This window comes from Rhagoletis pomonella, unplaced genomic scaffold (genome assembly GCF_013731165.1).
Source record: "Rhagoletis pomonella isolate Grant_MI unplaced genomic scaffold, Rhpom_1.0 Rhpom_scaffold_00014, whole genome shotgun sequence".
Classification (NCBI taxonomy): Eukaryota; Metazoa; Arthropoda; class Insecta; order Diptera; family Tephritidae; genus Rhagoletis; species Rhagoletis pomonella.
The window spans coordinates 8,032,985-8,059,864 of record NW_023458568.1 but is presented as its reverse complement, the minus strand read 5'-3'; the positions used below and the strand labels follow the sequence as shown (position 1 = coordinate 8,059,864).

Genomic DNA, 26,880 nt, shown 5'->3' with positions numbered 1-26,880 from the left:
TGCGGCTAAAAGTATATATATTTGCAATCAGGAGAACTCCCCCTACCCCCCCATAGCCACCTTTTTTTTGTACGCGGGGGATGCCAAACTAAAATTTTCCCAATTTTACTTTTATTATATATTGCAATACATAATTTAAATGTATATACGTGAATGTATATAGGTCAAATGACTGTAATAAATAAATAAATAAATATTGCATTTTAAATGCAGCAATAACGCTGCATAAGGTCCAGCAAGTTAAGAACCGATTTATAATGTGGAACGAGTATGCTAGTTTATTACAAAACCTTTAGTTATTGAATCATGCGCTAAGTGCGCAAACTGGTAAGGAAACGTCAAATACAATAGGTGGATTCTTAGGTATATAGTTGATATCACAAGTTGATGCATTCACGTATATAGTGTTTCCGTCTGAAGTAATTCCATAACCTTCATGAATATGACCAAAAACATGATATTTGGGTTTAACACGTTTCTGAACTGTGTTTAACAATTCAACGCAGCCGGCATGTATGCCAGAGCAACACAAATCTCCATGACCGACTGGAGGCGTATGAGTCACTAATATATCTACATTATCGGGTATAAGATTCCATTTGGTTAAGCACGCTTCACCTCGGGGCAAGTTAAATGCCCATTTGCAAAACTCTGGTTGCCAAGGAGTACCATATATACGAATTCCCATAACATTAATTAACTGGTCCTCCAAATAAGTACAATGGGATAAGACTTCCTGAATATTTTTTGCTTGCAAAGCGCTTTCAATGTCCTCTCTACGATTCCCCAACATCGGCATATTTTCAAGACTCAAGCGTCCGGTGTGTTTTGTCCTATCCATATTTAAAGAAATACAAATTACTATACATACATATTATATTAGGTTATTTAGGTTAAATAATATATCGTCGTTTAAAGAACAAAACCGCGTATCGTCGTTCTGCAAAACCGCGTAACTGACATTTTTTGCCAAAAATTGGATTTGCTCACACAAGCTCTTGGCTCAATCCTCTTCCAATCGTCCAGAAATATACCAGCCTGAAATGCGATTGCTTTATAAACGATATTTAAGCAAAAAACAAAACCGACTTCAATTCTCATATAAAAATACATATAAATATATTTATACATATTTCATGATCCAATGATCGGATCTAAGCCAGATTATTATGGGACCAGCTTTGAGACACTACCTTTCCGATGCAAATTGCAGAGTTATCGAAATCGGTTGACGTGGTCCAAAGTTATGCGGTAACCTACATAAAAAAATAAATAAAAAATAAAAACTAAATAAAAAAATAAAAAAGATTCCGACGAACCTTCTTTAGAACTCTGTTAAAAATAGAACTATTTTGGGTAAAAGTGCACTTTAGCGGAACCAGGCGTCCAACTCCTTTTTGCGTAGGCGGCCTTCGGGATTATAACCCTCAGGCAGTAGATTCTCCTTACTGTGTTGCCAAAGAAGGGGGGCTGAACACCTTTTGCAGAGAACACCTTTCTGCGTAGGCGGGCTTCGGCAGCACTTAGGGATTATAACCCTCAGGCAGTAGAATTCTCCTTTCTGTGTTGCCAAAGAAGGGGGGCCGAACACCTATTGCAGAGAATAACTTTCATTTAATCCATTTATTTGCATCAAATTCATCCAAACATGGTGCGAAAAGTGCAGTGCGTGTTTTTTGTGAATAACTGTTAAATTAATTAAAAATCTTAATTATCCCACTGGATTGTGCGAGTTAAAACGCGTCGATTGATACCACTCTCAACTTGTTCCGTCCATTTTGACATGGTTCCCGTAAAGTGCACTACTAATCTATTTTGAAATGTGAGTGTTTTTACTCTCTAGAAAATAATTTATGCAACCTCACATACGCGGTTTTGCATTTTGTTGATACGCGGTTTTGTACTGTAAACGACGATATAGGTGTAATAGACATACCGACTATTATGGGATCCGTCAAGGAATTCTGTAAAGTTTTTGTCAAAACTTAGCTCGTGATTCCCCGCTATGACTAATTTATGTTTATGAGGAAGTGTAGCAATCCAGTTATTAAATTCAATAACTTCTTGAAGTCGACCACATTTAGTGAAGTCACCGGCATGAATAAATATATCGCCATTTGGTATATCAAACTTCAAATAAGAAGTTAAAGAATGTGTATCACTCATACACACGACACGGACCTTTCTGGAATCCTTTTCTGCTAGCGGTCGACTTAATGATATTTTAACAACACGTTGAAATTTTGAAATCTCTTTCCATGCTGCCGTCGGATCGTGTGATAACGGGTGAACAGTTATTCGATTCTCCATTACTCCTTTTACGAAGGCCCTAAAGTAGCAGGCCAAATAAAGCGCCGTCTACCCTAGAAATCTTCCAAATACATTCCACCTTAGGAGCAAACCTTTCAAGAATTAATTTCTAAATTAATGGATCCGCTTTGCTGTTTGATTATTAAGGTTGCTCCCTTATTTTAAGAAAAACTTACTTGGTGACACATGCGACGAACTAGTGGTCCGTGTATGATCTAGAGAGCATCAAGCTGCCTCATTGTCCTTTTTTCAGAGCCTATAACTCTATGGGCTGAGGGTCAATTCCCGTTCTGCGTTATCGTGAAATGAAGTGAAAAGTATAAAAATAATACCGAAATAAATGCGGTGTGAAGGTGTTATTTTTATCACTGCACGATAACGCAGAACGGGAATTGACCCTCTGGTTTCTCCAACTCAACTTATTTTAGCCAATTTTTTAGACTTAGTCAAGAATAAGCTGTGTAAAAAAAGTAGGCTAACTTTCGACTTAAAGCTCAGTTATGCAAGACTTAAGACTTGACTTGACTTGAAAATTGTGTATCTGGCAAATGAGCAGCGCGTTACCCAAAAAAACAACTTCACTTAGAAACTAGGAGAACTATAGATTTTTGATTTCTAAGTGCAAAGAGAGCCCTGAGAGAGTCATGCTGCCATTTCATTTTTTAATAAAATCCCTACAAATATGCCACATAAAAAAATTTTTTTGTATAAATGTAATTCATCTGGCAAACGAAAAACAAACTTTCAAATAAAGACAGAAAATATAATAAAAGAAATCACAATTCGATACGCGTAAACATGATAAAAACATAACAAGGTAAAACCATTGAGAGGCAGTCTGACGTTTGCCAACAATATAATTTTAAAATCAAAACTCAAACTCACACACACAATCTCATTTTCAATCTCAAACAACAACAATTGTGAACAATTTAATTTTTTTATTTTCAGTTTTATGATTTTAAAATGTTGGCAAACGTCAGAAAAAAATCATGGCCGATGAAATGAGAGAATGAATTTACCTTGTAATGTTTTTATCATGCTCGTAAATACATTTTTTTTACTGGTAATTTTGTATTCATTCTGGTGTAAAGTCAAATTAAACGTTTGCAATTTAGGTGTACAAATACAAGTGCTGATATTGAAAAGAAAAAGAAAAGGTAATAGGTGACACGACGAGTAATCGTTTCTAAGTTTCTAGGTAAGTCAAGTCAAGTCTAAGGGCTGGTTTCTCCAACTCAACTTAACTTAGTTAAGCCAAATCTCTTGACTTAGTCAAGAATAAGCTGTGTAAAACGTAGGCTAACTTTTGACTTAAGTCCGAAAAGTGGCTAAACTAACCGCCCTATTCCCACAACACTGACAAAATTAATCATATGACTATTGTCACAATTACTGCGCCTAAAACACAATTAGGGAATTCACAAGACGTGTTAACGTCGTAAAATTTTAAGCCAATTTTTTTTACATATATAAAATTACCGTTAAAATGCTTTTAGAGGATTTATAACTACACCGAAATGTTTTTAATTCGATAAAAATATATAATTAGCCCCCTTAAAACCATTTTAACTGTTATTTTACATAAAAAAAATGTTAAGCTTAAGATTTTACGACGGTTAACACGTCTTGTGAATCCCCTAAATATAAACATTGTTTCGCCGTTGTCACTTACTCAGTAGGTCATAACAATAAAACTGACAATTGTCATACGATAGCTTAAAATAAATTGCGGCATAGTATTAGGCGCAGTAGTAAATGCAATAGTCAGCCGCTGAGTTTTGTCAGTGGTGTGGGAATAAGGCGGTAAGTTAAGTTGAGTTGGAGAAACCAGCCCTAAGTCTTGCATAACCCAGCTTTTAAGTCCAAAAACTGGCTAAACTAAGTTAAAGCTCTGGTAAAATCATGAAGTGTCAAGCAATCACTGGTTGACGTTTTTACAGGAAAAATGGTCTTTTTGTTCCCGTACTTTTTGTTGTTACTCACTTTTTACTCTCACTTCAGAGTAATTTTGCTGTTTGACAGTTTTACAGGATTTTTCACGAAAAGTATCGGATCAGAGCTTAAGTTGAGACGGTGAAACCAGCCGTCTTTTTCGGCGAGTGGTGTTTTTATATACACCCGTTTGCTGTAATCCGAAAGTTCGTAGTTACGAATTCGTGGCTCGGCTCCGAAAATTCAAAAATTGCGTTGCCAACTAAAATAGTGAAATGCGCAGTCTTTAATCAGCAGCATACCAATTCTACGATTCGTAGCAAAACCGAAACTACGACGAATTACAGAATAGGGATGATAGATTTTTGTATATTGTGAGTTTTGCACCTCTAAACTATCGATGGCACTATCGATAGTATCGATGTTTTTTTATTTTTTGAACAAATGCAGTTGGGTTCCAAATCTCAAAAAAAAAATAAAACTATATTGGAATCGATAGAGATGATTGAGCTGAGTATAACGGTATACTTCTTTTTTTGGGCAAACAACAACAACAAAAATTATCAATGGTTAAAGTTCAAAATAAGCAACTTTTGAAATCAAGATTTCTTAAAAACGGATGGATGGATCTTGATCTCTTTTAATAGGAAATTTGATTCCCTTTAATTTGGTGTACGTACCTTATATATATGTTGTATAGTTCTTACAAAAATTGAATGAATGTAATATAATTATAAAAAAACACCTTTTGCGGAGAACACCTTTCTGCGTAGGCGGCCTTCGGCCGCACTTAGGGATTATAACCCTCACTACGTAGAATTATTTTTCTGTGTTGCGAAGAAAAGGCACTGAACACCTTTTGCAGAGAACACCTTTCTGCGTAGGCGGCCTGCGGCCGCACTTAGGGATTATAACCCTCACAACGTAGAATTATCTTTCTGTGTTGCGAAGAAAAGGCACTGAACACCTTTTGCAGAGAACACCTTTTGCGTAGGCGGCGTCGGCCGCACTTAGGGTTTGTAAGCTTTTTTTTTGTAATTATTTTACATTAATTCAGTTTTTGTAAGAAGTATACAACATATTCATTTATTTATTTATTTATTTTTTACAGTCTGTTAGACTTATATTGCAACAAAGATTTAACATTCTATAATTAGATTTAGATTTAAAATGTAAATATTAAATATTAAATACAAAATACAAAATTCTCTACGGAAATTTTTAAATAACTTTATTTCTTTATCACTGCAATTATTTTATGTCAATATAAACGCATGCAATTTTCTGGAAGTTATGTAGACGGTTGGAAAGGCCGAGTTTCCAATCCGCGCTATTCTTTTTGGGTTACTCCATTTATTGGTATCTCCTGGGTGGTCGAAAAGGCCGAGTTTCCGATCCACCCAGTCGCGCTTTCGTGACGGTTGGAAAGGCCTAGTTTCCAATCCGCTCGTTTATTGTTTATTATCTAAGGGTCAAGGTAGTCGGAATTCAGTTCGGATTCAATATTTATTTTAGTTTTATTCTTTTCTTTTCATTTCTCTTAAACATCCAAGTTGAACTAAAAATTTGATTGCTACTTTTTTAAATGAGTAATGTCAAATTTCGAAAATGACGGAAAACCTTGCATCTTTTAAAATACCGCTAAAAACTGATAAAAAATTAATTTATACCAAAACTTTCAATATTCAGCCCTATCACTGAATCCCTCGTAGAAAAGTTACGAATTCGAATGTTCGCTACAAATACGAAAGAATCGCTATCACTGAATCCATGTGAACTCGAAAAAAAAACTGCCAAACTCAAATGTTAATTTACGGCCATTCGAAATCAGCTGTTGTGAAGTAAACAAAGTGTTTAAGCAAAATGATCATGCTGTAAAACTTCTTAAACTAATATTTTGTTAAAATGGATACCGTAGCTTGTGCGATCGTCTTAAATAGAAGAAAATTATCAAAGGAATAACTTAAAAATTCAAAGGAAAACTCTAAGAGATGCGAGTAATCCACTTGAATTAGACGAGGCTATGTAACTAAAACAAACATTTTTATTTCAAATTATTTGATACGTTTTTTTATTTTAAATAGGTTTATAAAAAATTATAGACTTAACAAAGCTTCTTTCACATATGTGCTCGGTGAGTTAGAGGCGGGAAGCGCAATTCACGCCAGGTCAACATCAATGAATCAAATCACACGCCTGGCATCTGTGCTACGCTTTCTTTTTGGAAGGCAGCTATCACCACGGCGTTGAAAAAGATTTTGATGCACCAATGGCTCAATCAACGATTTCCGGTATTTTAAAATCCACACTAGCAGTCCTGCAAGCACGCTTATGTCCTCATTGGGTAAATCTGAATATGACAGACGAAGAAAAACAAAAAGCCAGAAGGCATTTTTATGCCAAGTATAGGCTTCCGGGCGTTATTTTGTGTGTGGATGGAATGCATATAAAAATCGTTTCACCAAAGGAGGACAAATTTCTTTTTTATAATCGGAAAGGTTTCTTCAGCATCAATGCCATGATTGTAAGTATATGCTTGCAGAAACTAAAACTGAAAATTTTTGTACATTTTTATTTTATTTTTGAAGATTTGTGACAATGAAGTGCGAAAAAGGTACGTCAATGCACAAAACCCAGGATGTAATCACGATTCTCACATATGGAATGTGAGTAGTGCAAGGTCCTTTTGTGAGAGGAAATATTTAGAAGGCGAGAGGAATTGCTTATTATTAGGTACATACAAATTTACTATGGATGTACGCATATGTTTGTATGATATTTATGATATTTTTCATAGGTGACGCAGGATATGCATTGGAGCCATGGTTAATGACTCCTTTTCGTGCACCACAATTAGGTAGCCCAGAAAGTGTATACAACAAAGCACACTCAAAAGCAAGGAATATAGTAGAAAGAACTATTGGAGTTTTAAAAAATCGTTTCATATATCTTTTAAGAGCTCGTGAACTCCACTACGAACCCTCAAAAGTAAGCCAAATCGTGAACGTGGCAGCGGCTTTACACAACATTTGCTTGCACTACCACGTTATAGAAATGAATATGTTCCAGAACTATTATCCCTCAACGAAGCCCCTGAAACAGCAGCCACTAGCACTAATGAAGCCGCATCACAGATTAGGCAATCCATTTTGATGACACTTTTATAATAAATACTGATATTCATCTAATTAGCAAAATAAACAAAACTATTTGAAATTCATTTTATTTCGTTATTTAGTTATTTTATTCACACTTAGTTTTTTTTATTTGTATCTAACAAATCTAATTTTCTTAGCTCTATTTCTAACATTTCTTGCTTTATTCTATTTTTTTCAGCAACCAAGTTGAATACGCAAGGTTATGTCGTCGCATTTCAGCAAGTTCAGACTTTTTTAGTTCGTACGTCTTATCTGTTAGTCGACACAATCGGCGGACACTTGATGCAATATCCTCCAACTTCTCTTCCTGACGTTTAAAATGCTCTTTGCTTCCTCCATAAAATTCATTTTGCATCTGTACTTGCTCTCTCAGTACGTTTAATGTTTCCGAGTCCGTTCGTTTTTGTGGAGTGGAAGTACGCCGTGGCAGTGATGAACCACAAGCTTCAGACACCATGGACACATCAGCATCGGTTTCGGGGCCTTTTTCCTGAGGATCTTCAGGTAGTCCGACACTAACTGTGTTTTTGCAGCCTGAGGTGCAGACTTCTAACGCTGCTAGCTTTATCACTCCCTCCTCCAAATCTGTAAAACTATGCTGCCGATTTCTTCCGCCCCCCGTAGCTGTCTGCTCTCTTTTATTTTCCATGAGCTTGCGTTTGACATAGCACTTCCAATAACACCACACCTAAAATATTTAGGGCCGGTTACTCAATGTCTGGTTAACACTAATCTCCGGTAAAACATCGTTATCGACGTTACCGACTCCATGTTATATGCATGGAGCCGAAAACGTCGATAACGATGTTAATCGGTGATTAGTGTCAATCAGGCTTTGAGCAACCGGCCCTTAGATTGTTTAAACACTTTGTGAACTTGTACATACTACCCTGCCCACCTTTAGTTGAAATATTTCTGCTTCAAGATTGTATGAACTAAAGGTGTGAAGTGTATGGACTAAAATGACTTACTTTTTTCCACGTAGACACATCTTTTATAGGCGGCCCAATACTATTCAGTTCTTTTGCAACGTTTTCCCAAAATGCAGTCACTTCCTCCTTTGAGTACCTAGTAAACCCTTGTGCTATATCTGGTTTCTCATTCAGCATTTCCAGCAAACAGGAATACTTTTGTCGCGTCGTCCCAATTTTATACCTGTGAAAAATTATTTAAAAATTTATTTTTTACTAAATTTGTTAATTTTATCAAATTTACTTACATTGTATTGGTTGGATTTGCTATTTTTATTTTCGCTTATTTCAATTTTCTCCCGCCAACTAAAACTCGTCGTAGAAAATTTCTTCGATTTGACATTTCGAGTGGGTTCAGTGAAAGCAGTCTACGAATTTCGAAATTAGAATTCGTAGACTCTACGAAAGTCATGCTTACGATGGATTCAGTGAACGCAATTTCGTAGATTCTACGAAAGTCGAACTTACGATGGATTCAGTGATAGGGCTGATTATCTATGCACCACTATTTACTATTTAATAAAAGGTAGATAAAAACCATTACTTCTCAGATAAAAAATGTTTTCTTCTTCTAAATTTGAAATTTACTTGATGAATGCCGTATATATGACGTAGGATATCGAAAACCACAATTATAAAATTTCAGTACGCCCAATTTTATTCCATTTCAATTCATTTAAAATTTTCAATAACTTTACTTCTAACTTAACGGTTAAACAATTAAAAAAGTGACCAGCAGTTTACAAGGTAATCGAAACGTAATTTCGGAATATATTCTTAAGGAAATCTTCATACGAAAATTGAGCCAAAACCATATAAATACGATACTATCGACGATATATCCATAGTTTTGAAAATAATATCGAAAACTATCGATGTGCTGACTATCGATAGTTTTGCACTTCTATTGTGAGGTATACGAACAACTAGGGATAAATCGATACAAGTTAATCCAATTACTTACTCGATACTTTTCTCACATTACCAACTAGTTTTTTACTCGATACTTTTTACTGCGTTTCAAGTAGGTATCGGAAAAAAAGTACTTGTATCGGAAGCGCAAAATTTATTATGCTTCAGTAAATAGTCCCAAAAGTCCCAAAAATACCTAAATTACTCCCGATAGTCCCGAAAGTCTCAAAAATCCGAAATTAGTCCCAAAAATCCCGAAATACTCCTGAAAATCCCAAAAGGCCCGAAATCAGTTCCGAGACCGAAATGCCGAAATGGGCCCGAAAGTCCCAAAAATCCGGAATTAGTTGCAAAAATCCCAAAATACCCCTGAAAACCCTGAAATGGTTCCCAAAGTCGCAAAAATCCAAAAAAGACCAAAAAAATCGATATACTCCCGAAAGCCCCAAAAATCCTAAAATTTGTCCAAAAATACCGAAATCAGTACCGAGAAATACGAAATAGTCCCGAAGGCCCAAAAATCCTGAAATAGTCCTCAAAGTCCCAAAAAAATGAAATTAGTCCCAAAAATCCCGAAATACTCCTGAAAATCCCAAAAGTCCCGAAATCATTCCGAGAATCCCGAAATAGGCCCGAAAGTCTCAAAAATTCCGAAATACCCCCAAGAGTCCAAAAAATCTCGAAATTACTCCCGACAATCTCGAAATAGACCCGAAAGTTCCAAAAGTCTTAAATGAGTCCCAAAAATCTGGAAATAGTCTCAAAAATACCCAAATTACTCCCTTCAATCCCGAAATAGTACCGAGAGTCCCCAAAATTCCTAAATAGCGCCGAAGGTCCCAAAAGTCCCGAAATTATTTCCGAGAACCCCGAAATAGTCCCAAAAGTCCCAAAAATCCGAAATTAGTTCCAAAAATTCCGAAATATTCCTGAAAACCCTGAAATGGTTCCGAAAGTCTCAAAAATCCACAAAAGACCCAAAAAAATCGATGTACTCCCGAAAGCCCCAAAAGTCCCGATATTAGTCCTAAAAATCGCAAGATCAGTTCCGCGAATTACGAAATAGTCCCGAAAATACCAAAAATCCTGAAATAGTTCCGAAAGTCCCAAAGTTCCTAAATTAGTCCCGAAAATTTCTAAATACTCCCGAAAGTCCCACAAATTCCGAAATTCCTTCCGACAATCTCGAAATAGACTCGAAAGTTGCAAAAATCCTAAATAAGTCCCAAAAATCTGAAAAATGACCCGAAAGTCCCAAAAATACTTAAATTACTCCCGATAATCCCGAAATAGTCCCGGACGCCCAAAAATCCCTAACTAATCACGAAAGTCCCAACAGTCCCGAAATTATTCCCGAGAATCGCGAAAACGCCATAAATCCGAAGTCCGTCCCTAAAATCTGGAAATAGTCCCGAAAATCCCAAAAACTAGCAATTAGTCCTAAAAATCCAAAAAAAGTCCAGGAGTCCCAAAAATCCCGAGAATTCCGAAATATTTCCGAAAGTCCCACTATTAACTCCGAGAATCTCGAAAGTCCCAAAAATCCCAAAACTAGTTCCAAAAATCCCTAAATATTTTGAAAGTCGCTTCGAAAATCCCGATATGAGTTCCGAGAATCCCGAAAATCTCAAACAAAGCTTCCGGGAATCCCTAAAGAATTACGAAATAGCTTCGAAAATAGTCCCGAAAATCCCGAAATAGTCTTGAAAATCCTGATTTAGTCTTACGAATGTCTCAAATCCAGAAACAGTTCCCAAATTGAGGTGTGGTGAGAACGGGTGTGATGGGTTCAACTGTGGTGAGTTAAGATTTGGCAATCATTGAAACAGAACTAATACCAGAAACAAACACTAATACAATTAATAACACAACATCAAATAAGAAACGAGTTACTTTGAATTTATATAACATTAATTCTCTAGAAGGGGGAGTATTGTAGGGTTTGTATTTGTGTTACTGTCGTTTATTGTACTGTGTTAATTTCAACTTTGTAATTTAAAAAATTTTATATTTAAGTGATTTTGTAGTTCAAACATCAAAGAGAAAATTAGCTTACTTCAAATAAAAACAGCATAATTTCATTTGGAATTTTAAATTAAACTCGATAGGGCCCGTACTGCTGCTCTCATCGCCGGGGCCGCTATTACCACTGCCGCCCCAAGGCCGAAGCTACAACCGTGGGTCGCCCGCCATCATCACCGAGGACCGCGAACGCTAATAGGGAATTAACATGATTCAACTCTCACAGGCGATTAGTTGAACCAAAAGTTGAACGAAAGTAGGGAGCCGACCAACTTCATTGTAAGTGATTAGCTGAAAGGTTGTTTACACCAGGCGATTGTTGCTTTCAACTAAAAATCGCCTGAAAAATCGCCTCATGTAAATTCCCTATAACTATCGCCAACCAGGGCCGCTGTCACCGTTGCCACCATCAGGGCCCGCTGCTACTGTCTTCATTACTGGGGCCGCCGCCATTATCGTCGCCCCAGGCCGACCACTACTACCCGTCACGAGTACGGTAATCGCCACTGCCATCATCGCCCAGTACCGCTGTCACCGTCGTAGTTAAAAGGGGCCGCATTTACCCTTCGCCACAATCAGGGCCGCATACAACACCACTGCGGGAGGTTGCTGCCGCCCTCATCATTATATGGGCCACTGCCAACGTCACCGCTGAGGCCGCCACCACCACTGCAAGGGAACTGCTGGCTGCCGTCGCAGCCATCGCCATCGCCGTCACAACCACCGCGACTGCTCTCATTTCCACGCCCTTCGCTACGACTAACGCGTACCACTGCTAATCTCGCTGTCACTAGTAGCACTCACGTCGCCGGATAATCTCCGACACCGACTCTCGCTCTTTACCTTCCGCTCTCCCCTGCACGACAAGTTGCCGGCCTTCTAGATAGCCGCGTGTGTGTTTTATTTGGTGTGGGTTAGTGGGACATTCGCTGGGCTCTGGAGCAGCTGAGCATACCTCAGCCTTCGACAAAACCCACCTCATAAATGGCGCCCGAGCAGAGACCAGCTCTGCAGGCGCATGTGTAAAAACCTCAACAATCAGGCAAATCAGGCAAGCAGCACACTGCCTATCCACATTAGGTGAACGATACGATGCACAGAACACCTGCTAGAGGTGCAAAAAGCGCGGACACCACCGGACGAGATGGAACCCTCTCCAGGAATTTCCTGTGTCACGATTAGAGGACAGCCATCTTCAAGTAACCCACCGATCGACCAACCACGTCTCAACCAGGCTGGCAAGGCCCCGATGGCCGCTTCTATGCGAACGTCCTGGTCGAAGGCATGAACGTCCGAGCCCTAATCGACACTGGAGCCACCTTAACATACATCAACGGATATCTACGCAAGCAATTGGAACAGCGCAATATTCAGCCACATCCCAACAAATAAAACGTGCAGCTAGCCGACCAAACGTGCGTCGCAAGCACCCATTCCTATCCTGTCCAAATTAAATATAACGGCCAAGCAACAAACACACTGGTGGCCGTCATCTCCAATCTGGCTGAAAAAATGGTATTGGGAATGGATTTCCTGGCAAAGCGTGGCAAAGCGTGGCATCGTCGTGTCACTAGACAACCAGCCACCAGCTCCCGCCCCACCGCCGAGATTCGATACTATGCAGCCTAATTGAAAGGGCACACCTGAACGAGGAACAAAATAAAAGACTAGCCGATATCTTGGAAACTCACAGAGAGCGATTTTCCAAAATCACCGGGCCCAGCACCGCCGCCGAACACGAGATCACACTCCGGCATCATCGCCCACTGAAACAACGCTATTATCCACGCAACCCTGCCATGCAGCAGGTGATAAACGCCGAAGTGGACGAGCTCCTTGCGGGGGAAAGGATTGAACCATCCAAAAGCGCATACAGCTCCCCCATCGTCTTAGTTCGGAAAAAGCAAGGAAGTTGGCGCATGTGTATCGATTACCGCCAGCTCAATGCCGCCAGCGAAGCAGACGCATACCCGTTACCCCAGATTGGAGCGATCTTGGATCAGTTGAAGGAAGCAAAATATATCTCCACGATCGACCTCAAAAATGGGTATTTGCAGATACCTTTAGCCAAGCGCTCACGACCATACACCGCCTTCACCGTCCCTGGTCGAGAACTTTTCCAATGGAGAGTGATGCCCTTCGGACTACACTCCGCGCCCGCAACGTTTCAACGCGCTCTCGACTCCGTTCTCGGACCCGACCTGCAACCTAAAGTATTCGCATACCTGGACGACATTATCATACTAGGCGATACCTTCTCTGAACACCTGTCGTACCTCCGCGAAGTCTTCGAAAGGCTTCAGAAACACCAAATGCAAATTAACTTCGAAAAATGCAGCTTTGTGCAGCAGAAATTGCACTACTTGGGCCACATCATCAGATCCGAAGGAATCCCAGCAAAGTCACCGCAGTACGCGAGATGCCCGCACCACAAAATATCCGAGAACTCCGACGTTTCCTCGGACTCGCCTCGTGGTATCGTCGCTTCATCGCCGACTTTTCAACGCTCGCCGCTCCCCTCAACCAATTGCTCAAAAAGGGTCAAAGCTGGACGTAGAGCGAGTCGCAAGAACGCGCTTTCGAGGCATTAAAGGACAAACTCACCAGCGCACCAATATTTTGCTGCCCTGACTTCACCCGACCTTTCTTTTTACAAACCGACGCTAGCGGCGAAGGGCTGGGCGTAGTACTATTCCAACGCCCCTCGGAACGAGAACGGGTCATAGCATATGCCAGCCGAAGCCTGTCCAACCTGGAAAAACGCTACTCAGCCACCGAACAGGAGTGCCTCGCCGTCCTCTGGAGCATCCGTAAAATGAGGCCATACCTTGAAGGTTATCAGTTCACCGTCATCACCGACCACCACTCTCTGAAATGGCTTCACTCCCAACAAAACACTTCCGGGCGACTGGCTAGATGGGAACTCGAACTTCAGCAATTTAACTTTACCATCGAATACCGCAAGGGGGCACTAAACGTAGTCGCCGACGCACTATCTAGATGCCCATTATCAACACCGGGTCCGGAGGAGAACACACTATTTACCGTCAACAGCAGCAACAACGACTGGTACGATCGGAAAGCACGACAGGTGCAACTACAGCCAGACCAGAATCCCGACTACCGACTTTTGGACAACCGATTGTTCCGACACATCGCACCGAGGAACCCCCTCTCACGAGTACCGCAATGGAAACTTTGTATCCCCACCAACCGAAAGAGCGACATCCTAAAAGAAGTCCATGATTCCGCCGCCGCAGGACACCTCGGGGTAAAGAAGACACTCAAACGCGCACAAGAAGGTTATTACTGGCCCGGAATGCACCGTGATGTGGGCAACTATGTCCGTAAATTTCTCGCGTGCGCCGCCTATAAGGTAGAGCAACGACGCCCGACAGGATTAATGGCTACGATGCAATGTTCCCGACCATGGGAGATCATTACAGCTGACTTTGTCGGACCGCTTCCACGTTCGAAACAAGGTAACACCTGTCTGTTGTCTCTAGTGGATAAATTCTCCAAATGGGTCGAACTGGTCCCTGTGCGCAACGCAACAACTACCGCAGTCATCAAAGCGCTACGGGAGCGAGTCATCTATCGATTTGGCTGCCCCCGCCGTTTTTCTCAGCGACAACGGTCGACAGTTCACCGCGACCACATTAGCATCGTTTTTGAAAGACCACAACATCGAGCATCGATTCACTGCCGCCTACGCACCTCATGAAAACCCCACGGAGAGAGCCAACCGCGTTATCAAAACAATGATAGCGCAACGTTCATAGCGGGACCATCGGACGTGGGACCAAGAATTACCGGAAATCCCATTTGCCATCAACACCGCCCACCACGAGTCTACGAAGGCATCAGCCGTGGCACCCCAACAAGTCAGAACAGAAGGCGCCGTCCTGGATGAACCGCTAGCTGTTCGTCCCGCGATCACCGAACTATGGAAAGAAATAGCGAAGCACCTCACCACGGCCGCCAACCAACAAAAAAAAATATTACGACCTACGACGACGCCCATGGAAACCCAAAATAGGAGACAGGGTGATGAAACGAGACCACCCCCTCTCTTCCGCCGCGGGGCACTTTGCCCAGAAACTCGCACCAAAATTTTCGGGGCCCTACCTGATCACTAATTATGTCTCAACCAACACCGTCAAACTCACGCACGCCGAGCACCCAAATAAGCCGCAAGTCCACGCGCACCTTCAAGACCTAAAACCCCTTCACGACTAATCCCACTCTCCTATGAAACGCCTCCCCTCAACGCTAACACAAGTACCTCTCCTCTACTTGCAGAATCATACCGAAGTCAAAACCAAAAGTAGCGCAGAAGAAAAGAAAATATATAATAAAACATATCATATAACAGCCACCGAGAAAAGAGAGGAAAACACACGAACATGTCCAAGGCAGCCGCGTCCAGCCGTAAACGCCGCAGGCGACAGCCGACCCCACCAGACGAACCTCGGCCAGTCTCACCATGGTGACCGCCATATGAGGCCGTACCATGGCCGCCGAACAAACCACGGATCCTGAGCGTCAGGATATTTCACGGGCCTCCGCTCGCCCAGGTTGTGCCCAAGCCACACCACCAGCTGTTCGCCATGTCAGAGTGCCCAGTCGACGCGGCGACAACAGCCGCCAACAACACCAATGGTCACCGAAACACCATCCAAAGAGGACCCGGCCACAACGAACGACGAAACGGCCACCGGGGACGCATTCGACCCGTTCAAAAGGCTGCGACTAAGACGACCTAAAAACAACAAAGAGCGATGGCGGTTTCAATGGAAAGGGCACCGCTCGCCACACACATAGATGTGAACCACGCCATCGTCCGGTCAAAGGGGAGGACCAAAGTCATGGAGTATATAGACTGAACCCACCATCAATCAACACGAACCACGTTATCCTTTTCATTTACTAATTCTTGTAATAATACCAAAAAAAAAAATCATAAATAAAAATAAGCACATGTATACTTATTACAATTCTCATATCATTATAAAATCAAACTTTGTACCTACTTATAAGCACATATATACTTATTACAACAAATAAAAAATGTTTAAATAATAATAATAAATAATAATCAAGAAAAACAAGACCGCCCCACACACACCGACCGAGCCAGGGTCGGATTATTTTAGAGTTAAGAAAAATGATTTATATTAAATAAATTTGTTATATAAAATGGGAATGCTGATTCGACTCATTATTTAGGAAGGCATGTAGGGACTTTGATAATGGGGCTACAGACATTAGGGTGCAACGGTAGCCATGGATGAGGGTGAGCTAGGACCGGGCGTCACAACAACACCAGTGGGGCATGTGTTTGCTGCCGCTTGCTGCATTGCGGCGGGATGAGTGGAGCTGAGTGTGCTGGTTCGGATCGGTCCTCTTGGTCAGCAACCGAAGGCTTCTCCGAGACTTCACGTCACGTCCTCCGGAGTTTTGAATTCACCCAGTGAGGCAGTGCTAAACGCACTTAGTTTTTTTGGTAGTTGACTTTTTTTCCTCCTCCTCGTCAGAAGGCTAATGAATCGTATGATACGTTTCATACAGATATATTAGCCTTGAACGCTAGACTAAAGGAGCCGATGTCGGAGAACCTTCTGATGGACATATTGAAGAGGAACGTTAACAGCAGCCTGAAGTTGATGCTTTTAAATGCGGGTGCGCAAACTTTACATGACCTACGTCACGTTGCTAGGAAAGGCGAACAGATCTTGAAGGAGACCAGGCGGCATGTCAACGAAACCTTGGCTATCACACCGGATGAATGGACAGGAGGAATGGATGGAGAAGTTGATCCGCAAGTGGAAGCGCTAAATTTCCAGAGGACAAGGAAACCGGACTATTCAGGAATACAGTGCTGGAACTGTGACAAGATGGAACACTCATACATCTATTGCGAGGAAGCCATTCGGAACATGTTCTGCTTCAAGTGTGGATAGAAGGGGGTGGTCACTCCAGGATGCCCAGAGATCATCGGAGACAGGGAAACCGGAACCCGAGCGAGAAGGCAATCGGGGATTCTCGTTCGGCACCCTAGACCCCGAAGCAGGGAGTACAGGAGCAGAAGCCACCTGTACTAAACCAAAAAGTAAGTCAGCCTCAGCAGAACCGTTCGTTTGCATGGAGATGGCAGTAGCTCGGAGAGTAGTACCACTCCCTCGAGAGTTTCGCCTAGGGTCATCATAACTTTTCCAGATAGTTCCGATAGTTCTTATTCCGGGTGTATGTGTTCTTCTACAGCCAATCCTCTGCAGGTTCGAATTCTTAGGCCTTCACGTAGGGATGTGGCATGCTAGACTCAATTCCCAGTTAGTTTAGAGCAAAGAGAGCAGGATTATGAACGGATAAGGGTGGATATTTTCGAAGAAGAACCAAAACTTGTAGTTTAAGAAAATATTCTACAGTGTAGGAAAAGATATTCTAGCCGAGTAAATATGCGAAAACTTTTGCAAAGCACTAAAATTCTTATAACGCCAGACGAACGACCGCTAGCAAAGATTAAAATACACGATAGTCTCGTAGTGGGTTTACTAGATTCCGGGGCAAAAGTTTCTATTCTTGGAAACGGATGCGAAGATTTCCTAAAGAGAAACCATTTAAAATATCATCCTTTGCTCGCGTCTGTTTACACGGCTGGTTGAAATCAGCAGAAAATACTCACTGGTCACTTTAAAAAATATTACGAGGACTATTCGCTTTTATCTTGTACCGTCATTAATCCAAGAATCATACCTGGGAGTTGATTTCTGGAAGGCATTTGCGTTAGCACCCGATGAATTTCCAACCGTTTCTTGTTTGGATTTTCCAAATGAGGATTAGCCAAACTTGCATCAGCTCACACCAGATCAGAAGATAGCATTGCAAGAAGTTGTGCAGGAGTCTCCCTCGTTCGAAAAGCTAGGACTAGGTCAAACCAGTTTAGTGACGCACTTTCCTCTTTCACCGCCCAGGCAGGCAGAAGCCTATAGCGAAATTGAAAGGCTACTCAAGATGGGAGTGATTGAGGAATCAAATTCACCGTGGTGTAGTCCAGTGGTACTAGTTCGGAAACCAGGCAAAGTCAGGCTGTGCATAGATTCCAGGAAGGGGAACGCGGTCACCAAAAAGGACTCGTATCCGTTGCCCCATATTAATGGACTGTTGAGCAGGTTAAAGGATACATACTTTATAAGTGGTATTGATTTGAAGGATGCTTTCTTTCAAATCAAATTAACGGAATCGTCTAAGGAAAAGGCGGAATTTGCGGTTCCAGGGAAGCCATTGTACCACTTTAAAGTGATGCCCTTTGGCCTGTGCAACTGACCACAAACAATGAGTCGGCTGATGGATAAGGCTATTCCTTCACGGTTAAGAGAGAACGTCTACGTCAACCTGGATGATCTGATGGTGTGCAGTTCAAACTTCGATGATCATTTGGAATTGCTGAAGGAAGTGGCGAAACGCTTGCGGGATGCGGGACTCACTATCAACGTAAAGAAGAGCAAGTTCTGCCAGAAGGAAATTCGGTATCTCGGGTACTTGATAGGGAATGGTTGTTTGAAAGTAGACCCAGGCAAAATAGAAGCCATAAAGGATTTTCCGATTCCCAAGTCTCTTCGTCAGGTTCGCAGGTTTATAGGAATGGCAAATTGGTACAGGTCGTTTATTACCAACTTTGCAGATTTGGCCGGTCCAATGACAGATTGCCTTCGAAAGTCACCTGGCCGATTTAAGCTAACTCCTGAGGCAGTCGAAGCATTTGGTAAATTAAAGTTGCAGTCTGTTCAGCGCCTGTCTGGGCACAACCCGATTTTAGTAAAGAATTCGTGATCCAATGTGATGTATCCAAAATAGGAGTAGGAGGCGTGTTATTCCACCTCGATGAGGAAGGAGCAGAGCATCCTATAGCTTTGGATCGAAGAAACTTAATAATGCTCAGCGAAATTATACGGTCACCGAGTTGGAATGCCTCGCTTCAATAGTTAGTGTCAAGCGTTTCAGACCATATATTGAAGGATTGCCTTTTCGAATAATTACTGACCATTCAAGTCTCAAGTCGCTAATGACACAAAAGACTTGAGTGGCAGGCGGGCAAGATGGTCGCTTCTATTGCAAAGATACAACTTTAGGATGGAGCATCGCAAAGCGTGTTCGGCAGAAATATTTTTCGCCGCAAATGTCAAAGAACGTACGCCTCTATGTAAACCATTGCGAAACCTGCAAAGCCATGAAAGCCACCAATCAAGTGTCCAGACCACCTATGGGCAATGCCTTCGTATCTGAGAGGCCATTCCAGCGTCTTCATTGCGATTTCTTAGGACCCTATCCAGGTTCAAAGCGAAGAAACCAGTTTTTGTTCATAGTGCTAGACCATTTTTCCAAATACGTTTTTTTGAAGGCGATGCAAAACGCGGCGTCGGCAAACGTAATTATCTTCTTTAGTACAGAGATTTTTCCAGCTTTCGGGGTCCCCCAATTCGTCCATAGTGATAACGGGAAGCAATTCATTTCGAAGGAGATGCAGCAGTTTTTTGAAAACTATGAGGTTGTTCACATTAAGGCGGGGTTATACTCACCGCAGGCTAACGCCTCTGAACGAGTGAACAGAGAGATTGTTTCGAAAGTAAGAATATTCCTGAAGGACAAACAAGATCACATGGACTGGGACAGACATATACCCGAAATTTTGTCAGTTTTAAGAAGCGATTACCATACGTCGATTCGGAGCTCGCCTTACTACGCGTTATTCGGACAAAATATGATACAACATGCGTCAGCCTATAACATACTGGAGAAACTGGGTAGCCTAAGACAAGACGAAGTCCCGATTACAAGCAGATCTGACAAGTTAGCAAACATTCGCGAACACATACGAAAGAAGCTTGAGCTAGCGCAAGACAGAGCAGCGAACACGTACAACAAACGTACGCGGGTTGTGAATTTTCGGGAAGGACAAGAAGTATTCCGGAAAAACTTCGCTCTTAGCAATTTTAAGCAAGGCATAAATGCTAAATTCTTGCCTAAATATATCAGGTGTCGTGTTCTGCGAAAGGTAGGCAATGCTTTGTACGATTTAGAGGACTTGAATGGCAAACCGATCGGGAGGTTCCATGCATCTGACATCCGGCCGTGACACTGTCATCTATCACGAAGAGCGATCCGAAGTAAAGCATTTTTTCCATAATTTCATAATATTCAAATTTATATATATACACGTTTTTTCCAATATTAAACTTAGCTATAGGGTAAAACCTTGACCGCCCGCAGACTGCCCGGGGTCCAACTTTGCATGGCTTTTCCACGAAGCTAAGTCATGTAGGGCTGTAACTCGCTTCTGTAACTCTTCCCTACCGATCATTTCTCTGCTGGTTGAGAATATACGTCATTCATTACTACTCCTTAGCAGTAGAGAACAAGGCGAGAATTCAGATATAAATTCGCCCTGGCAGAGAATTGAGACAGAGACGAGCTACTGGACTAGCGGAGGGGCCGTACTGTGAAGACCGACTAAGTTCGGCAATTGAGGGGGTGGCTAACTCTAATCAACCAATGTGAATAGAGTATCTTCTTTTTCTCTTACTGTCCTTTTCACTGGGCGCTTTAGCGGTCGGGGACAAACCGCCCAGTATTCCTCCCCGAGCATCTATATTCATAGGACGTTCACGCGCGCTCCCACCGGGAGTCGTGAACTGCCTGACAATCCGCACTCCCATTAGGATTGTCTTTTCGGAGTTTTGACGAGTTCTCCTTATCAAAATGTCTACTTCATTTCGCAGTTTTGACGTGTTCTCCTTATCAAAATGTCTAATGCCTTTCGGAGTTTTGACGAGTTCTCCTTATCAAAGTGTCTACTTCATTTCGGAGTTTTGACGGGTTCTCCTTATCAAAATGTCTCTTGGGCCGCAAAGCCATAATGAATAGGAAACAAAATAAATACATACACGTTTTTCCCAGCCGCCGGACGGCTATAAACTCGCGACCAAGTGTCCTTTTCAGGACAGCCTGCCCTGTGTTCTTCTTAGCGGTGTTGAACTAGTGGGGCAGGGTGTTAAGATCGACTAAGTTCGGCACTTTGGGGGGTAGGCTTCTCTGGCCTAAAACAATAGAGAACCACCGCAACACCGGACTTGAATTTTTTTCAAAGAGTTTAGTCGGTATTATTCTGACTCAAGCATTTCGAAAAGAACACTAATTCAACCCATACTTAGTCACAACCGGGATTGAGTTCCGAGTCGAGTATGCAAACTCTGACCCAACTTTTATTTTATTTTTTCTACCAGAATTACGAAAACCACCTGACGTACTGAAACCCCTGATTGAACATTTTAAATCATAAAATTCATTGTTCTACAAATGCAAGAATGTTTGTCGTGGAGTTGCAGCTCTCAGCCTATTGCAGGCGACCACTTCCCAATCTTCATAGGAAACTCGAACACCCACATTCAAAAAAAGTTCATAGGCAGGTTTAAAGAAAACACAGCCAACTGGAATTTATTCCATAACAAAACAGAAATTTTGGATAATAAATTCGCCCAATCGAACAATATCAATAGGGAGGCCGCCTTACTTAAAAGAATTATAAGACAGACAGCCAATGAATCCATGCCAACCAGCAGATGTCCAAAACAAAAAGACATTCCAGTATGGTTCAATGGCGAAATGAGAAATCTAATACGCGAGAAAAAGAAAGCTTGGAAGAGAGTAAGAGAAAGGAACACTATCACACGAATGTTAAATTACAAAAGACTGTGTGCACAGGTGAGAAAAGCTTGCAAAAGGTCAAAACAAGAAACGTGGAAACAGTTCGTCAACTCACTAAACCCAACACTAGATGCCAAAACACTATGGAGTAAAGTAAAGCGAATTGGATCTAATGCCACCTCTAACTTTCCTCCAATATTTACAAACCATACCGTAATCTCGCACCCGGAGCAAATAGCCAACCATTTCGCAAGAATGTGGAGCTCAATAGGGTCAAATGATAGCTTTAACGGCAGTATTATACAAGAAAAGACGAACATCAACGCCGATAATTGGAGAAACTGTAAAGAGGAACTAAACTATACGCTTGATCCCGTGGCGCTTCTAGAATTAAACCAGGCTCTCAAAAGCTCTAAAGGAAAGACACCTGGAAAGGACAAAATAACCTACGCAATGATAAAAAACTCATCAACCACTTTCAAAAGAAGGTTGTGCGAACTTTATAGCAAAATGCTGAAAACAGGAATTTACCCACACGACTGGAAACAAGCCACACTGACACCCTTGCTGCCTGTCCTGTCGAAAATCTTCGACAAAATAATAACACGAAGGTTATGGAAAGCGTGCAACAAAAATATGCTTAAACTCCAACACGCATACATGAAGAATCATGGCGTACATACGCTTTGCCATTTACTCGAAACAGAAATCAAGAAGAGTCTGAATAGCCAAAAGCACTGCCTAGTCGTTTCGGAAGATCTTGAAAAAGCATTCGATAGGGTAATATCAACACATGTTCTGAAGGAGCTACATGACTGGGGACTACCCAAAAGCTTCTTAAAATTAACTTTATCGTTCCTCTCCCACAGAAGAGTACACGTGAAAGTAGACGGCTACTTGTCCAGAAATTGCAAGCTTGTTAATGGGATTCCACAAGGGTCTCCCTTTTCGGTATTCCTCTTTAACACTTACACGAATACGTTGTCAAAAGCAATGAGTGAGGTACACGGAATAGACTTTATAGGTATATATGCAGACAACATCTTCGCATTATCTTCTGGCACACTGGAAAAAGTATGTCTGAGCCTGAGCGCACTAGATAAGAAAATACACGAATGGTCAATGAAAACTGGAGCAGCAATTCCAGCCGACAAAACTGAAGCTTTGCATATATGCAGAAAGAGAAATTGCAATGCACCCTCAACAACACTGAGAAGCATTAATATCGAGCTAAAAACAAAAATGAAGATCCTTGGCGTAACTTTTACAAGAAACCTCTTATGGAACGACCATATAAAAACGGTTACAACAAAACTTATCAGTGTACATAACTTACTCAAAGTAATATGCACAAAAAAGATGGAAAAACAAAAAATGTTGTATATCTAAATGTGTTGGATTAAGATTTAAAATAAAGAATCAAAAATTTTGAAATAAAACAAATGACAAATTTTCATATAGAAAAATTCCAGGACTTTTCATTCGTTTTTCAATATTTGGTGTAGAGAAGCACACCGGGGTACTGCTGGTATAAATATGTAAGTATACACGCAAACATTTTCTATAATTACTGGTATAGAAAAACAATGAACTCTGAAAAGAATTAATATTTTATTCAACAAAAAAACTTTTTGTGTAACACATAAAGCATATTAAGTGCCGCCAACTTACCTATTTTAATGTATAGTTAAATCGTTAACGGATAAGATAACGGCCCAGAAACGTAAGGAACATACATAGACATATGTTTACTTGCCTTAAAGGAAAGGCGTTCGCTTTATGAGCGAAGAGTTAAATTCATGAAAATCATAAAAAAAAAAATTTTATGTCAATGGGTAGGTTCAGAAGGCGCAGAAGTTGAGCGCAACCGTTGCTAAAAAAATCAGTGATCATAATGCGCCATCTGAACGGCTTGATACATTAGCTGTCAAATTCAAAACACACAACATGTTGTCTCAAATGATCATAAAAATATTACGATCATCTAACACGTAACTGTTCAGTTGATCAGAAGTGAAAAACAACGCGTTCAGAAGGTGCAATCGCAACAGTTACTGAGCTGTTGCGCCTTCTGAACGTACCCAATGATGAATAAATTTTGAAAGGGCTAAAAAAAGGGCTAGGGGCAATTTCTAATTTTTGTGGCCAAAAAAAGAATTTGGTAGCCAAATTTAGCCACCAAAGGGCTAAAACGGCAACACTGATTCCTACACACATATGTCCACTGCACTCACTAAAAAACTTCATGCACTAAACTTAATGAAAACAACTTACCAAGGTTGAGGGTTGGGACCGCCCCACGCTTCAGTCGCTGGCCGCAAATGAAGGTGTTGGTTGGGGCAATGTGGGCGTCTGGCGAAATCCGGAGGTTTTGCCTCCACTTCAGGGCCATCTCCTTATCCCGTGGCCATCCATAGAGTTTGGCCTCCAAGCTGCTGATGGGGCAGTCCCGGGCTACGCAGTGGCGAATGCTAGACATCTCGTCGATTTAGGGCGCGCGATAAGTCAGGAAAAAAAATTCGCTCAAAAACCACGTCCGAACGGCTCGGAAAACTTTTCCGTATGAAAGACGTTAGCATTTTTTCTTTATTATCTTTCATTTTCGCGCATTTATACTTAACCTACTTACTACCTTACTAATAACGGTATTTAAACGGACCGATGTCAATGCAAAACAGATTTTCATTTGTAGGTGATTGACATATGTACATACATACATATATACGCGTTTGTACATATTTATGTATATACATATGTATCACGAAACTTATAAAGAGCCTATTGCGCATGTGTACATAGATGAAATTTCATGAAATGCTCCAATATATAGATATATGTATGTACGTATATATACATATATGTGGATAGATATATGTATGTACGTATGGATTGTGGAAAATATACCCTCAGAAAATCTTATTTCCCTCAGAAAATCTTATCAACTTAGCTGAAATAGAAATATGCATACATGTTTTGCTGAAACAGAAAAATTCATACATGTTTGCAAAAATGAATTTGCAATCAGCAAATCGATTTCACGCAAATATCATATTTTCGGCAAGCAAGCAAATGTACAAAAGCCCGCTCCTTTCCCCGTTTTCCCGCTTCTTCTTTCAGTACACTTGTCGTTCTCACTTCCATTTTTATTTTAGAGTTTGTTTTCATCCGACACAAGCACGCGCCTGCCTCCGCAAGCACCCCCTCTGCCCAGATTTTTGTTTCTCTTTTGTTATTCGTTTTTATTTTTCGTTTTGCTTTGAACTATGCTACACACTCGCCTCCGCAAGCATCCCCTCTGCCCAGTGCTTATTATCTTGCTGTTCCTCTTACCTGTTTCGTTCTTATTTTCTATAGTCAATTGGCCGAAGTGTGGTGACACGAAAAAATTTTTGGTATGGTGGCAGCCGACGTGGGGTATATTTGGCCGACTGCACCCCAAAATTTCTGGCAGAAATTAGTTCACACAGAAAATGCGCCTTCTCATTTATAAACGTTCTCTGGCGAAATGGCCTTATATGAGCATGTATATACAGGTATACACGCCTATATATCCATCCATATAAAGGCATACATGTACATAGGGAATACAAATTTAGACTAAGGAAACAATGGGGCAGGAATAGTATGAAATCGCTTGAATAACTTGAAATAACTCAAACCAGCAAATTTAATCAAATTAAATTAAATAAAGCTAAAGTTTAAATAAATAGATAAACCCAAAAAATGCAATGAAAAGAAAATATATGATATAAAATAACCTTTTACGAAAATGCAACTAAAATAAATTTAAACAAATAAACATTAAAAAATCATAACAACCAATGGCCACTATATAATAACAGCAATATAAATAAATAATAATAAAACTAATAATAATAATAAACTAAAAAGACTCGAGAAAATAGGAGATTAAAGAAAATATATAAATACCTGGACGAAATCCTAATCAATAAGAATATACCTATAGGAAAAGTAGAACTGTAAAAAATTACTTAGACTTTATTTAGTTTAAGTTTAGTTAAGTTACCGTATTTAGGGCCGGTTACTCAATATCTGGTTAACACTAATCGCCGTTTAAACATCATTATCGACGTGTTCGGCTCCATGCATATAACATGGAGTTGGTAACGTCGATAACGATGTTTTACCGGAGATTAGTGTTAACCAGACATTGAGTAACCGGCCCTTAGCATACTAGACTTACCTTGATACGTATACTTACCCTGAGGGGAATACCTACCTGATTTGACTCGTTTTCCTAAATATAGCAACCCGACTTACCTTACTTACATACATACCGGACTTTACTTACCTGCTTGACTTAATTCCCCTTGATAAATGTCATAAGTTTAGTACCTTAGACTAACATTAAAATATTTACTTGTACTTCATTATACTTACTTACCCTAGACTTAAGACAATACCACCTACACAATAACATAAGTATACTCGCCTTTTTAGATGCTAGGAAATAGATTTAAGAAATAGGATTATTTTAGAGTTAAGAAAAATTAATTATATTAAATAAATTTGTTATATAAAATGGGAATGCTGATTCAACTCATTATTTAGGAAGGCATGTAGGGACTTTGATAATGGGGCTACCGACATTAGGGTGCAACGGTAGCCATGAATGAGGGTGGGCTGGCACTGGGCGTCACAACAACACCAGCGGCACCCTTATATTCGGCCGTAGGTTTTTTTTTTGATTTTTCGTAGTTGGGCTTTTGGTTTCAGTTTATTTTAAATGTTTAATTGTAACGTTTCATTTTCAGCCTTATTTTTTGTAACTACCTTTTTTTTGAATTTTTGAATTGTGTGTCCGTCCGTTGGGATGTTTGACAGGCATGACTTTTCTCTGCTATGGC

At 40.8% G+C, this 26,880-nt stretch overlaps 3 protein-coding genes across 4 annotated transcripts; 1 reads left to right on the top strand and 2 right to left on the bottom strand.

Annotated features, from left to right (window-relative positions):
* Positions 1-86: 86 nt before the first annotated feature.
* On the bottom strand, positions 87-4,596 carry LOC118749200 (metallophosphoesterase domain-containing protein 1-like). Of its 2 annotated transcripts, none has more exons than XM_036483983.1 (4): positions 4,297-4,596; positions 2,487-2,600; positions 1,937-2,402; positions 87-833 (listed from the first exon to the last, which is right to left on the bottom strand). In XM_036483983.1, the coding sequence occupies exons 3-4, from the start codon at positions 2,308-2,310 to the stop codon at positions 305-307; spliced, it is 903 nt and encodes a 300-aa protein (XP_036339876.1). In that variant the 5' UTR covers positions 2,311-2,402; positions 2,487-2,600; positions 4,297-4,596; the 3' UTR covers positions 87-304. The 2 variants fall into 2 exon arrangements, with proteins under 2 accessions (XP_036339876.1, XP_036339877.1); XM_036483984.1 differs by having other exon boundaries at positions 2,487-2,574.
* Positions 4,597-6,164: 1,568 nt separating this feature from the next.
* LOC118749076 (putative nuclease HARBI1) lies at positions 6,165-7,478 on the top strand. The gene is made up of 4 exons (XM_036483857.1): positions 6,165-6,270; positions 6,330-6,769; positions 6,834-6,978; positions 7,043-7,478. Exons 2-4 carry the CDS (start codon positions 6,515-6,517, stop codon positions 7,396-7,398), a joined length of 756 nt encoding a protein of 251 aa, XP_036339750.1. The 5' UTR covers positions 6,165-6,270; positions 6,330-6,514; the 3' UTR covers positions 7,399-7,478.
* LOC118749077 lies at positions 7,478-8,799 on the bottom strand. The gene is made up of 3 exons (XM_036483858.1): positions 8,623-8,799; positions 8,375-8,558; positions 7,478-8,091 (listed from the first exon to the last, which is right to left on the bottom strand). Coding segments are annotated over exons 1-3 (714 nt in total). The 5' UTR covers positions 8,625-8,799; the 3' UTR covers positions 7,478-7,563.
* Positions 8,800-26,880: the final 18,081 nt, after the last annotated feature.

What these genes read in the sequence shown, in the direction of transcription:
- LOC118749200 (XM_036483983.1), bottom strand. Translation starts at nt 2,310, where the DNA reads ATGGAGAATCGAATAACTGTTCACCCGTTATCACACGATCCGACGGCA. An exon ending in GACGGATCCCATAATAGTCG is followed by an intron (nt 834 to 1,936) that starts GTATGTCTATTA and finishes AAATATGGATAG; the next exon opens with GACAAAACACACCGGACGCT.
- LOC118749076 (XM_036483857.1), top strand. Translation starts at nt 6,515, where the DNA reads ATGGCTCAATCAACGATTTCCGGTATTTTAAAATCCACACTAGCAGTC. An exon ending in TCAGCATCAATGCCATGATT is followed by an intron (nt 6,770 to 6,833) that starts GTAAGTATATGC and finishes TTATTTTTGAAG; the next exon opens with ATTTGTGACAATGAAGTGCG. An exon ending in GAGGAATTGCTTATTATTAG is followed by an intron (nt 6,979 to 7,042) that starts GTACATACAAAT and finishes TATTTTTCATAG; the next exon opens with GTGACGCAGGATATGCATTG.
- LOC118749077 (XM_036483858.1), bottom strand. An exon ending in ATGTGTCTACGTGGAAAAAA is followed by an intron (nt 8,092 to 8,374) that starts GTAAGTCATTTT and finishes TAAATATTTTAG; the next exon opens with GTGTGGTGTTATTGGAAGTG.